Source organism: Zootoca vivipara, chromosome 15 (genome assembly GCF_963506605.1).
Source record: "Zootoca vivipara chromosome 15, rZooViv1.1, whole genome shotgun sequence".
Lineage (NCBI taxonomy): Eukaryota > Metazoa > Chordata > Lepidosauria > Squamata > Lacertidae > Zootoca > Zootoca vivipara.
In genome coordinates this window covers 35,759,158-35,774,290 of record NC_083290.1, presented here as the reverse complement: position 1 = coordinate 35,774,290, position 15,133 = coordinate 35,759,158, and the positions used below count along the sequence as shown (strand labels likewise).

The 15,133-nt window shown below is 43.5% G+C and overlaps 1 protein-coding gene across 1 annotated transcript in view; it reads left to right on the top strand.

Annotated features, from left to right (window-relative positions):
* Positions 1-15,133, top strand: part of NUDCD3 (NudC domain containing 3) — a 60,613-nt gene that overhangs the window by 1,754 nt on the left and 43,726 nt on the right. The window contains exon 2 of the mRNA XM_035139301.2: positions 3,167-3,483. Coding sequence (XP_034995192.1) covers positions 3,167-3,483 — 317 coding nt within the window. The remainder of the gene's footprint in view (positions 1-3,166; positions 3,484-15,133) is intronic.

Sequence of the window (15,133 nt, the reverse complement as noted above, 5' to 3'; positions counted from 1 at the left end):
GAATTATAGGGTGTTTCTTGAACAGTTACAAGGTAGGTTTGCCTTTCAAAACAAAACAAAAATGTGTTCAAAGTCACTTGGAGACAAGTGACGCCTAATAAAAAATAACAAATCAGACCATTTTTAAAGCGCTGCAGTAGCTGATCTGTTGTTTATACATATATTTGTTACTCTGTGAGATGTTCCGACTCTGGGGTTGTGGCGCTCATCTGTCGTCATTGGCTGAGGGAGCCGGCGTACAGCTTCCAGGTCATGTGCCCAGCATGACAAAGCTGCTTCTGGCGAACCAGAGCAGCACACGGAAACACTGTTTACCTTCCCCGATGTAGCTATTTATCTACTTGCACTTTGACGTGCTTTCGAACTGCTAGGTTGGCAGGAGCTGGGACCAAGCAACGGGAGCTCACTCCGTCACGGGGATTCGAACCGCCGACCTTCTGATCGGCAAGCCTTAGGCTCTGTGGTTTAACCACAGCGCCACCCACGTCTCCTCCTAAATTGAAAAGGTGCTCTCTTAATTTCATCTCTCTCTCTGTTTCACTCTTGTCACACCCACCCCTCCACCCACCCCTTTACTTTTAAAAGAGGGGGAAAGATCCCAGTGGAAGGCAGTGGGACAGAAGTCTAGCATTAACTAGCTGTTTTTCCTTCACTGACCCTTCCTTAGATCTCATTACTGCTGTCATGTAGCTGTTTTCCAGGCTTGTTCTGCTTCCTAGAATTCCAGTTTTCCTTGTATAAAATCTGGTGAAAATGCAGCAGGCTTTGGCTTTTTCACTGCACACTACAGGTTGCAATTTGATACTGGACTATGGTTCTGCCCACATCTTACCCATGTATCTTTTTTACATGCATTTGTTAATGCTGTCTCAGACAGAAGTCTGGCCTTCAGATTGATACCCACTTCAGCCTATTCTTGGAACAGTCTATTCTTGGAACAGTTGACTGTTCTAGAATGGCTATTGAATTATTTTTGTCAGCTGCTTTATAAAAACAGCATCAGAAGCATGAATAGATTAAACACTTAGATCCAAGTGTGTTTGTAAAATAACTGACCCTGTGTGTGTGTGTGTGTGTGTGTGGCTATGAGAAGGGTGGAGATGTTTTTGTTCAATGTCTGGTTCGGACAGGGGTGGGAGTTAATGCATGGCAATTAGGGAGGAAGAGGAGCCTGCTACAAGTGGAGTGCTGCATATTTATTTTGCCTTGCCCTCATCCCTGTGGCAGTTTAGATGACCCTTGTTATTCTCTTAAAATCTGCATTTTATCTTCTCTATGAAGGACTATATGAGGGATGCGGGTGGCGCTGTGGGTTAAACCACAGAGCCTAGGGCTTGCCAATCAGAAGGTTAGCAGTTTGAATCGCTGCGATGGGGTGAGCTCCCATTGCTCGGTCCGTGCTCCTGCCCACCTAGCAGTTCGAAAGCACGTCAAAGTGCAAGTAGATAAATAGGTACCGCTACAGTGGGAAGGTAAACAGCGTTTCCGTGTGCTGCTCTGGTTCGCCAGAAGTGGCTTAGTCATGCTGGCCACATGACCTGGAAGCTGTACGCCGGCTCCCTCTGCCAATAACACGAGATGAGTGCCGCAACCCCAGGGTCGGTCACGACTGGACCTAATGGTCAGGGGTCCCTTTACCTTTACCTTTATGAAGGACTTTCCCAGCTTAGAAATGAGGTGGGCTGCTAGAGGAGGGACAGAGTGCTATGTCCTTTTTCCTGTAACCTGATCACTTAAGTGGACTCAGTTAACTCCTTGTTGTCTATAGTGACCAGGCAGGTGGTTGCGTACAAGGCTATGAGAAAAGATGTCGCAGGTACATGTCATTATGTTTTAATTTGTAGGCACAGCTAAACAGGTCTGTTTCACCAAACACACACAACAAATACTGTTGTGGCATTTTAAATATACTACTTGTATTTTTTTATCTATGGCCCTGATTTTTTGTGGAAACCCTGCAGCAGGAGTGGAAAACCTTTAGTCCACAAGCCTAATTGGTCCCCACCAGGCCTTCTTATTTGGTCTGCAAGGCCATTTTGGCCAAGCTATGCCCACCTCCCCAATGCCTGAGGTAAGGTGTGGGATAGGTAGCAAGCAGAAAGGGGCTTTGCAGGCACTGTTGATGAACCTGCAAGGGGTTCTGCAAGACCCAAGTATCATCTGTTGGGTCTTGTGGGGAGCTTTGCAAGGGGCTTCAGAAGACCTGACAAATAGCTGGTTGTTCGACCTTTAAAGGCTTTTCACAATATAGTGCTTTGCAAGGCCCTCAACAAGGCTTTCAGGTCCCTTGCAGAGTGCTTGACAAAAGGTTTGGCAAGGTTGTCGGATATTCTGAAGAAAAGTGTGGGCTCAAAGAAAGGTCACGTGCCACCACTGTGGTGCCAGGTGAGTGCCAGTGAAGGGTGGGTTCCCCCCCCTTTTTCTTTTCTTTTTTCTATTACTGTACGTTTTATTGTAATTCATATTTGGTGTTAGCCGCTCTGAGCCCGGCCCTGGCCGGGGAGGGCGGGGTATAAATAAAAATGTATTATGATGATGATGAAGATGATCTGGTCTGCTGACCGTGTCCAGTCCCCCACCACTGCCCTACAGCATGTCACTAGAAGTGTATGTTTAGTACAGTTCTTCTTTCTGCATAATTTCCCATTCTCTAATGATAATTAATACCGTGGGTTGATTGTCCTTTCAAAGCTTCAGCACTTGTTTTGTTAGAAATATACAGTGGTGCCTCGCTAGACAAATTTATTTCGTTCCACGAGTCTTTTCTTATAACGAAAAATTCGTCTAGCGAATCCCATAGGAATGCATTGATTTTTTTTTTGGATTTTTTTTTTGCCCATAGGAACGCATTAATTGAATTTCAATGCATTCCTATGGGAAACCGCGATTCGCTAGATGAATTTTTCATAAAACGAATTCGTCTAGTGAGGCAACCTCCGCTAGAAAAAACCTTTCGTTAAGCAGAAATTTCGTTAAGCAGGGCATTTGTTAAGCAAGGCACCACTGTAAATGGCTTTGTTTCTGTAGGTCATCCACGAAGCAGTCTGTTTCAAGGAGCAGTTCTGTCACTCCTCTGAAAAAAAACAACACCCTTTCCATCCGTTCTCTTATGGTTATCTATAGGTTAATTGTTGGGTTGTTGCTTTGTTTGCTGTATCACTTTCAGGCTTTCAAAAACTTTGAACACCTGGCCCGCCAAGATGATGACAGAAGACAGCAAGAACTTCAGGAAAAAGTGAAGAAAAGAGAGGAGGACATGGCAAGTGCAGGAGAGAGAGTGAAGGTGGTGCCAGCTGTAGCTGAGGAGGTTGAGATCAGTGCAGCAGCGGGTGATGACTCTGTATCAGAGGGTGGAAAGGCTACAGAGTCACAGGAGCCCGTGGCAGTGGAGGAGAAAGTAGATGCACAAGCCGCCAATGCAGCCGTGGAGCCACCGGTGGCTGTTGCTGCCCCCTTAGAAAGTCAGCCAGCAGAGCTGCCCAGGTGAGTGACTGCTATGATGCTTTGACCTCGTTGAACCTTTTGCTGAAGAGAAATGAACTGACAATGTATCTATAATATGGCTTAGCCTGTAGGCTTGGGACAGGTTCATTTTTCTCAAGAGGGCCACTAGAGAAACACGTTTATTTGTGAGCACGGGGCCTCGGTCCTATTTCAGTGGATGAATCTATGCAGCAGTTGGATATATACAAAATGTGTTAACAGTTAGGCCTTCATGTGGCTGTTTCTCGCATGGTAGCATCAGCCGTGGGCCTGGTAACTATTGCGTGGAAGAAACAGGAGCATTGTCTGTGCAACAGAATGCGATGGTAAACTGCAGAGGTGGTGGAATACATGGCATTGCTCCATTCCTGAGTTGCAGAAGTTCTTCAGTGCCTCAGGTGGAGTTCTTTCCCATCACCTGGTACCTGGTACTTTTAAAAAATGGAGAAGCCAAGACTGATCTTGAGACCATCTGCAAGGAAAGCATGTTCTCTACTATTGACCTATGGCCCCTTTTCACTTTTGAATGAAGGTGCAAGATTTGTGCTTTTGAATGCTCTCCCACATCAAACTCACTACTGTATAGGTAGAAAACCAGTAGAGCTGACAAAGGGCTGTGCTGGAATCTCCCTCCTTGATGTACTAGATTTCTTTTATCAAGGCAGGTTTTTTTTCTGTAGGAGTAAACATCTAAAATATTTTTCACTGGGATTCTATAAAGTGGCGTGGCCTGTTCTCTTGTATGTGTAGATTAGGCTTAAACAAGAGGCCGCCACACAGTACAGTATATAAATCTTGGTGAGAATACTCTCTGGAATTTATTTGATGTACACTTGCCAAACTAGTTATATCACCACAAGAAGTATACTGGCCTTTAGGGAGAAACCTTGCCTAATTTGTAAGTATTGGGGAAACTCCTGTCTATTATGTGCTTGATGTGTGTATTTTATGCTCTTCTTGCTGCTCTTCATTGTTGGTGAAACCCCAAAGCTGAACATTTATTTTTCAATAGAATTTCTAGCTTTTCCAGGGATAACTTAAAGTTTGCGTTGCTGACTGATTCTTACCGTAAATATCTCCACTCGTCTCTTAACACCCATGCCTAGTTCCTGTCACTTACATTATGTTTCTTTGAGTTTCTGCTAATATAAAGATGGGTCTAGGAAGATGCTTTCAATGTTTAAAGACTAATCACCTTGGAAATAGTACTTCAGAGTGGAACTAAGGCAAATTATGCATTTTTACTCTGGAAGCAAAGCAGTGTTTAACATAGTGATGATAAATGTGAGCTACGGTAAGAGCTGGTCTCTAGATCTTGCCTTGGCCATTGGCTTCATCTTGGGAAAACCACTGTTCTATTTGAAATATGATCAACCAACCTTATAGGCTTTTTGAAGGTGTGAAATGTGCTATATATGAATCATGGCTGCTCATTTGGGTAGCAGTGCTGTCCCTTTGATCTGCCTTTAGCCCGCCCAAACATCACGATCTGGCGATACACTGCAATGTTGAAATGAGCTGCATTGCCCCCAGCCTGCGATTTGTGGGGTGAAACTGCTGCAGCTCTCACTACAGGAGCTGAGGGGCTTTCACTCCAGAGCCTTGGGGGCAGGGACAATGCAGCTTGTTTGCACTGCTCAGCTGGGGGGTGGGATGTCTTCCAGGCAGCTGCGCGCCCCTGAACAGAGAAGTGTAAAGGAGCCACCTCCCCACCTCTGGCTCATGCAAGCTGGAGGAGAGGTGGGGGGGGGCTCCATTACACTGCATAGGCAGCCGAGCTAGGAACAAGCTACATCGGCTGAGGCTGCAGCTTGTTTGTCCCTCACACACACGGTGCTGATGGTAGAGAGACTTGGCAGCGGTGGTTTCACCTGCAATACAAGGTGCAGCAGCCATCAAGGTCTGGCCCTCATACCTATCCTGGGTATTGATACATCGTCCAGGCCTTGTATTCAGTAAGGTTATATTACTGAATCAGTACACTAATAACAGAAGATTCCCTAAACATACAGCTTTTGGTCAATAATGTCTTCATCTTGTTTAGCTACCGGTAATACGCAGGTGTTTGCTGCTGAAAAGTTCAAGAATTGTGTGCAGAGACGTTTCATCCAACTTTTCTTGCAGAACTGCTGTAGTTGGTATAAGTTTGCCACTGGGTGGTGTTGGCATCCACTAAATGGATAACATAGACTCCAAAGCATATTGAAGAATATGTGAGGTCTCTGAAGTTTCCCTCCAGACAAAATTTGCTGCTGAGAGCCTATGATGTTCATTTCTAGCAACAAATGGATGGAAATTGAAATTCTGCAATAGTATTTCCAACTTTCTTTACATGAAGACAACATAGGTCATTCAGCTTACTAGTTTTCCCAAGTCTCATCACCCAGAAGTTGAAACATGTCTCTAATATACCATCTTGCAAACTGTGAATAAGATGAACATTATTAGTCTTCATCTGGTAGGTAGATGAGGTGTGCTTATATCTCTGCTGCTTATTTTGTCCAAAAAGTCAGTATATTCATTCTTGAGGTCTCAGGAATATGGTGTTTTCTTCAAATGTGGGATATGTTTAGATGGTAGAAAGAAAATAATAAGTAGTAATGTGTTTGAGGGAGCAGTAATATGTGGAGGTGCTGTCAGGAACTGGCGTGGGGGAGGAACAATATAATGTAGGAACATTCCAGCCATCTCCCCAATGTGTTGATGAGCCATGCCTTGCTTTTGGCACGGGGCACATGTTCCATAAATATTGCAGAGTAAACACAACAGAGTGAGGCAGAGGTGTGTGCACTAAGCTACTTTATTGCTAAGAATTAAGCAGAACAAAAGAAAGCATGTCTCCTCTCGCTGAGAGAAGTCCGAGGAAGAAAAAACACAACAACAAATGGAAACAAATGGAACACAGGATACAGCAATATCCGCTCCCGTGATTCTCAACAGTCTTAGCTGGAATGTGTAAACACAGTCTTGTGACTGCACAGTGGGAGGAATAGAAACCTAACAGGTGCATCATTTATTCCTGCATTGCAGGCAGTTCTACAATTCTATGATTCTACTGTTTATATGCGTATGAGTGGTGGTTGCTCCTGGGCTGAAGGTTGAATGCCCAAATTTCTCCCATTTTTCTAACAGTTAACCAAAACAATCCCCATGTACTTTCTAGCCTTTTCTGTACAAATCAAGTTCTAGGACAAAAAAATGCATTCAGTGAAAACTGAATTAGTTTGTTAGTTGAAATGCCTTAATTACTGCCACTTTCAGTACTTGTGAAGGAATGTCTTTCCAGGACAAATCAAAGATACAGGTAGAGTATAAGAGCAGCTGGCTAAAAGCCTTTGGACTTTTGTTACATCTTACACAAATGTGCACATCCCCTGTGCAAGATGGTCATTCTTAAGAGGGTGGGTTTGTATGCTTTTCTAGAACTTAGAAGCACAGAAGTGGTGGTAAATGTGTGTGCCATATCACTTGACTGGGAGAAAACCATAGGTCACTTGGTAGAGCACATGCTTTGGATGCAAAAGAACCCATGTTCGAACCCTGGCATCTCAAGATAGGAATGGAAGAGACTTCTGTTTGAAATGCTGAAAATCTGCCAGTCAGTCTAGACAATACTGATCTAGATAGACTTGGCACAGATAGAATCTAAAATTTAAGACCTTTTGTGTTCACCTGTGATTCTTCCTCCTGGAAGATGGCAAGAATGAAACATGAATCTAATCTCAAAGTAGATTTTTCTCATGCAATATGCCAACAAAGTAATCATAACTTGGCAGCTATATAGAGGCTTCCCATTATCACAAGACACATACAATGTAGTCTTTCCTCCTCATTCCTTCTGGTCTTAGATTTAGATGCAGTACATCACAAGTAGTATTGAGTAGTATTGCAACAAATGCTTAATGGAAGGAGATGGGATATCATTTTTCTGATGCTCTTGCCAAAGCCTATATTGGCTTGGCTTCTATCTCTAAAAGATCCTATATAGGACATGTTGCCATCTGATCTCCATGTCTCCAACTTCAGAAAGATCAGAATAAAGACTGCCTGTTTTATTGCCATCTGGGGAGTGTGAGGCTGTGAATTGCAACACTCTTTGTGCCCAGACATTTCCATCTGCTTTGACAAGCAGCTCTCTCCATCGTTCTCGATGTCTGAACTCAGCTCCTTCTTTATTTTGAGTGCTGCCTTCTCACTTGGCCCGCTTTTAGATTTTACTCTGCATACATTTGCTTCACAGTATTTAAAATAGTGTCACATGTGCCACAGATCAGTCAGCCTCCTGAGTTCTGTTTACATTGTTTGACTCCTGATTCTCATTTGCGCCTTTGTTTTTATGTAGAAGGCTGAACACTCTTGGTTGCCTTGTTTTTCTGTTGGCACAGCAGATGCTTTGGAAGTCAGACCCCTTTCTTAGTAATTTGTCTTGGTGTGGGGTGGCCTGAGTGGAAGGCGCTTAAAGTGAAGTTGGCACTTCCAAGGCATTGAAAGAAAAAGAAGTTTTTTTAAAAAAATCACAAGCACAACTTCTGACTGATAATTGTCTGAGCAAGAGGATCCAAGAGGATCCACATAAATTAGTCTTTTCTTCACCCCATTTATGAAACCAGGGTCTAAGTTACATCTCTCTAAGACCAGGAAGTTGGTTCATGTTGGAATGTCCCTACACCTTGGCTGCCTCCAGGCCAGCCTTCTTCAGCCTGGTGCCTCCCAGATGTTGTTGGATTCCAGTTCCCATCAGCCCTAGTATGGACAATGGTCAGGTATGATGAGGGAAGTGGTCATAAGATGTGGTGGGCACCAGGCTGAGAGCATCTGCTTCTCTCTTATTTTAGCCTCCCACAGGATTGGAAAATGCTTTAATCATTGGCTAGGCTGAGGGAGTTTAACCAACGAAGGTGAAAATTGACACACTGACCCAACAAAGGAGAACACTAATCTCCCCCAAACAGAAGACTACATCCCTCCCTCCCTCCCTCCCTCCCTCCCTCCCTCCCTCCCTCCCTCCCTCCCTCCCTTCCTTCCTTCCTTCTTCCCTCCCTCCCTTTCTTTCTTTTTGCTAATATATACCTTTGTTTGTGTACATGACATGTGAATCCACACCTCAATCCCGCAAAGAGATGAGATTCTTCCACCAGAAATTTATTGCACAAACTCGCCAGCTGATGAGTAGCTAACAAGAGAAAATTTGGAAATGATCACACTTGTTTGTTCAAGTTCTCCCGTTGTTGTTTTTTTTAAAAAAAACCAGCCAGTTTTCTTCATAAAGACCTGTTTAGACATAGGCCTGGTATTGGAAGAGTTGCGTCTCGTGATGTTATTGGAAATGAGGGATGAGAAGCAAGGATAAGCTCTTTTCGGAGAAGTGTGGCGCAGCATAAGTGGTTGAGGTTTCTGAAGTAGAACCAGGAGTGATGGTGGCCTTTGTAAGGGATTGCTTGCAAGTAGAGCTGAACTGGCTGTCCTCTCCATGGTAGGAGAAAATAGGAGCTGCTATTTTAAGCAAAATTGGGTTACGCTGGAATGGCAGAATCAACACACTTGTGAGATCTGTTTGTTCCCTTTCAAAAGTGTTGCATGCCTGGAAGCTTTCTGTGACCCAGAATTGGAGCTGTAAACTTAGAAACGTAAAAGTAAGATGGGCAGGATATCTATAAAAGGCACCAACTTCTAGCACACATGCCTATTTCAGTATACCACAGGATTGGTAAAGGCACTAGGCATTATTGCTGGAATGCGTAGTTCAGCGACAAGACATTGCAGGCCATTGATATGAAGAACAAAGCAAATAGATTAAGATTGTCATTGTTGGGCTTTGCAGTGAGAGACACTTCTGCTTCAGAAGAACTCCCTCTACCTCTCTATCATAAGTTTATAGTGGAGGTTCGCGCCAGGGTATTTTCAAGTGTCTACCTAATGGCATGTATCTATTTAGGTCCATATCAGGCTGGATCCCAGTAAACTATGGATCCAACCCATGTGGCAGCAAGTTGTTGCTTTTTTCTTGTTAAGGCAACAGGTATATGCTTTGCTGTCTCAGCTAAGTCCAGTAATTTTGACAACCATTCCTCCATGGTAAGTACTGGTGAATCTTTGCATCTTTGTACATATAAAAGTTTCACTGCTGTGATCATGTATTGGAATAGTGTTCCATGGTATATCTATATCTCCATCCATTAGTCCCAGCAGGAAGAGCTCTGCTTTCAACTGCCTTGCGGTACTTGGAAGGTTCCCCAGAAAGGAAGGCAGTTCTGGGGCTGAAAAAGGTGCCCCAGGCCTCTGCTGGAAAGTTGCAGTAACCAGAAAAAAACAAGGCTTGTTTTTTAACTTACCTATATATTTCAGAAGAGATTTTGCTTTTAAAAAGCATGCCTTTCTGACGGTGTTAGTCAATCATGCCCCAATCCTGTATTAGGTGCAGTGAGCCAGAATGGGGAAAAAATTATATGGGATAAAAAGATTCATCTATAGATCAAAGAATGATTTTGTCCATTGAAATTTTCCTTAAGTTCTTTTCAAGGTGCTACTGGTCATTCCTCCTAGGGCACCAGGCGTATTGTGTCTTGTAGGCCCCCTGCTACCTTCTGTACGTGTAAGTAGAGCAAGCTGTCTATGGCTAGGCAAATTCTGATAGTGTCTGCTGAGTTTGGCTCTCTGGTAGGCTGGTCTTGTCACCTCTTAATGTGGTGTTGAGTTAGGGTGAGAGATGTATGCTCAGCTGACTGGGTAGGCTGGCAAACTATCAAGATGTGGAACTGGCTTCTAAAAATTGATTTAAGCTGGAAACAGTCTGAAGCCTCGGGTTTTTTTTTAAGTTGATCAAAGCGTTATGTCTATGTTGTGGCACCATGTGATAACAAAGTCAAAAAGGACCTGCTATTTAAACTTTAATTCTTTGGCATTTTACAGCCTCTGGGTGCTAGTTCATTGAAAATCCATGCATGAATCACAAATTCTAGTTTTGGAAGGATGCAGCCAATTTTAAAGTGGGTTGGGCTTTATTTAAAAACAATATGTTTTGCACATTTGCATCATTAAGACTATATTTGTAGGTATGTTCAGTTTCCCCGAAGTATGACTGCTGGTGGTTGTTTCCCTGGTAATGAGGTCGAATGCTGGAATAATTTAACAGACTACCATTTGAGACTGTACGCTGATGACTGCAAATCTGAATGGTCTTTTATGTCAGTGGTAGCTAACCTTTGGCCCTAGAGGTTGTTGGACCATAGTTCCCATCATCTCCAGCCAGCATGACCAGTGGTCAGGTAGATAGGAACTGTAGTCTAACCATATCTGAAGGCCCAAAGGTTAGCACTGCTGCCTGATGTGAACTTTCTGGTACGCCGGCTGAGACGCTACCTACCTGCGCCCTATATCACCAGAGTGGTACATGCTCTGGTCATCTCCCACTCGGACTACTGCAATGTGCTCCATGTGGGGCTACCTTTGAAAGTGACTTGGAAACTACAACTAACCCAGAATGTAGCAGCTAGACTGGTGACTGGGAGCAGCTGCTGGAACCATATAACACTGGTCCTGAAAGACCTACTTTGGCTCCTGGTACATTTCTGAGTACAATTCAAAGCGTTGGTGCTGACCTTTAAAACCCTAAATGACCTTGGCCCTGTATACCTGAAGGAGTGTCTCCACTCCCATCATTCAGTCTGGACACTGAGATCCAAGGGCCTTCTGGTGATTCCCTCACTGTGAGAAGTGAAGTTACAGGGAACCAGACAGAGGGCCTTTTCGGTAGTGGCACCAACCCTGTGGAACCTGTTAGAAGCTGCCTAGAGAGGCTGGGGCAACCCAGTCAGATAGGGAGGGTATCTGAAGAAGTGTGCATGCACACGAAAGCTCATACCAATACCGGTAACAAACTTAGTTGGTCTCTAAAGTGCTACTGGAAGGAATTGTTTTATTTTGTTTCGACTATGGCAGACCAACACGGCTACCTACCTGTAACTAGGGAGGGTATAAGTTGTTGTTTGTTTGTTTGTTGTTTGTTGTTGTTTCTGAACACAGAATAGTATTAGAGCTAGGCTAGGTCCACACTTCCTGATAGTATTCTACTTGCCTTGCCAGGTATCCAAAGTTATCCCCCCACCATAGCCTGAAATGGTAAAGTCTCTGATGTTCAGATGCAGCCTGACACTGTCGTCACAAATACAGATGATCAAACCCAAGGAAGAGAGATTATTTTCTTAGGTTCAGGATAGATGGAACTTACTTCTGCCATACCTTCTTGGGCTTCCAACCCCTAGAAATTGAAACTTTCATTCTAAAGCTACTTCCAGATGGAGTTGTATGAATGGCGGCACACTGAATTCGCATGCATGACAGTCCAAAGGAGGGACTGTAGCGCAGATCCAAAACGCTACCTGGTACCTCTTATTCCACCCACCACCACCACTTTCTGGTTTGCAAGCTAACCAGATGTGGTAGAAGATGGAGCCAATTGTTTGATATCATCCTGAATGTATAGCATCTTTTCTGTCCTATCCACTTGGGCCTAAGAATGTGTTTCCATTATTTTAATGGGTCCAGTATAAGATATTGTACTCAATGCTGCTTGTTTTATTTGAATACTTGTATAGTTTATACATATATTTTGGGGGGAAACAAACTGCCAGGACATGATTCTGAAATGTATTTTTCATTTGTCATCAAACAGGGATCTCAACTGAGTTCAACTTGGATTCCACATTGCCTCAGGCTGTGTTTGACATCCAGTAAAAAAAAAAAGTGGGCTACAAATGGCTATAAATTAAGCTTTGACTTCCTAAAATATGCTGCATCTTGTGCCTGAGCAGAAGGCTCACCCCCTGGTATAGGGTGGGTATTTAAGACCCTTAGGTATAGGGCGATATATAAATTTAATAATAATAATAATATGAAGAAGAAGGAATGTTCCTGTTGGCCAATGAGTAAGGTTAGATTGTGCTTTTGTTCCATTGACAAAAAATTTAAGGCCCGTAACGTTATTTTGTAATAATGAAGCCTTACAACTTCAATTGGGTGTTGGAAATCTAAATGCAGCTGCAGAGCTTGAGTGTATCATGTCTTCCATATCAATTATTTGCTTTGGGATCTGGGTGCCTAACTCTGCAAATGAGGACATGAAACCCAATTGAACCTACATTTCTCTCTCTCTCCTGCTGTTTTGTTAACCAAGAAAAAACTCCCTTTGCTGTAGGCAAGAGGACAGCGTGTGACTTGGTTTAAATAAAACATGGTTTCTTTGCTTAAAATCATTGCTCATTAAAATGGAGAAACTTCAGTGAAACCCTCTCCAAAACAAACTCTGGTTCCCTCAGTGCAGCATTGTGGCTTTAGAAGTGGGTAATTCAGGATGTCTAGGTTTGAAAAAGGCCCCCATTGAAATCAGTGTTAGTAAAAATAAAATAGAATTGTTCCTCCCTGGGTGAAAAGCCTGATTCTAATTCTAATGTATTGATACAGTCTTTCTTTCTAGTAGTTTGTGTATGTAAGCATTGCGTGAGCAGTGAAAGTGCTGCCCTTGGCCCAAATTTCCTAGCGACGGCAGAGTCCATCTTTCTGTCAGTGGACTTGTGGAGCTGCTAAAGGCTGCCTTTTAGCCATTCAGTGTCAACAAAGTTAACTCCTTAACACAGGCCCTGCCATAAATTAAGCCAGGTAGCTTTCATTCTTCTGCCGCAAATCGTATGCAATTGACAAGCACATCTATGAGCTGAAAATAAAAAGTTGTGTTCTTTTGCGACGTGACGTAACTTAATTGCTATTCTGAAAACATGATGATTCCCTGGTTTGTAAAAGAATTAACAGAAAGGTTACTTTGGAAAGGCTGGGCAGTTTTGAGCCTCCAAATGTTGTTAGTGAGTGGGCTGAGGAAGCTTGTGCCCCCTAGATGTTGTTGGACTACAACTTGCATCATTTCTGACCATTGGTCATGCTGGCTGGGGCTGATGGGAGCTGTAGTCGGACAACAGGTTCCCCACCCTAGCCATAAGTGAGCACACTGCAGCATTTGTAGCAGTGACAACCTCATGTCGTGCACGCAGTAACCATTATAGGTGCATCCAATTGATGTGCGAACATGTGAGTCCTTTTGGTGTATATTTGTGGAAACTTGCACACCCTGTATCTTGCAGTAGCAAAAACGTTCTTTATTGACTCATTCATGGATCAATGCCTTGTCGTGGCGAAGGGGCTTGAATAACTCGGAGAAGCTATGAGCTATGCCATGCAGGGCCACCCAAGATGGACAGGTCATAGTGGAGAGTTTTGACTAAACGTGATCCACCTGGAGAAGGAACTGGCAAGCCACTCCAGTATGCCTGCCAAGAAAACTCCATGGACAAAGACAACAGGCATATAAAAGTTATGACGCTGGAAGATGAGCCCCTCAGGTCGGAAGGCGTCCAACATGCTACTGAGGAAGAGCGGAGGACAAGTACAAGTAGATTCAGAGCTGATGAAGCGGCTGGGCCAAAGCCGAAAGGACGCTCAGTTGCGGATATGCCTGGAAGCGAAAGGAAAGTCCGATGCTGTAAAGAAAAATATTGCATAGGAACCTGGAATGTAAGAACCATGGATGGAGGTAAGCTGGATGTGGTCAAAAATGAGATGACAAGAATAAATATCGACATCCTGGGCATCAGTGAACTAAAATGGAAGGGAATGGGCGAATTCAGTTCGGGTGACTATCATATCTACTACTGTGGGCAAGAATCCCGTAGAAGAAATGGAGTGGCCCTCATAGTCAACAAAAGAGTGGCAAAAGCTGTAATGGGATGCAATCTCAAAAATGACAGAATGATCTCGATACGAATCCAAGGCAGACCTTTTAACATCACAGTAATCCAAGTTTATGCACCAACTACCGGTGCTGAAGAAAGTGAAAATGACCAATTCTATGAAGACCTACAACACCTTCTAGAAATGACACCAAAGAAGGATGTTCTTCTCATTACAGGGGATTGGAATGCTAAAGTAGGGAATCAAGAGATAAAAGGAATAACTGGCAAGTTTGGCCTTGGAGTTCAAAATGAAGCAGGGCAAAGGCTAATAGAGTTCTGTCAAGAGAACAAGCTGGTCATCACAAACACTCTCTTCCAACAACACAAGAGACGACTCTACACATGGATATCACCAAATGGGCAGCATCGAAATCAGATTGATTATATTCTCTGCAGCCAAAGATGGAGAAGCTCTATACAGTCAGCAAAAACAAGACCTGGAGCTGACTGTAACTCAGATCATCAGCTTCTTATAGCAAAATTCCAGCTTAAACTGAAGAAAGTAGGAAAAACCACTGGGCCAGTAAGATACAATCTGAATCAAATCCCTTATGAATACACAGTGGAAGTGAGGAACAGGTTTAAGGATTTAGATTTGGTGGACAGAGTGCCTGAAGAACTATGGATGGAGGCTCGTAACATTATACAGGAGGCAGCAACGAAAACCATCCCAAGGAAAAGGAAATGCAAGAAAGCAAAATGGCTGTCCAACGAGGCCTTACAAATAGCGGAGGAGAGGAGGCAAGCAAAATGCAAGGGAGATAGGGAAAGATACAGGAAACTGAATGCAGATTTCCAAAAAGCAGCAAGGAGAGACAAGAGGATCTTCTTAATTAAGCAATGCAAAGAAATAGAGGAAAACAATAGAATGG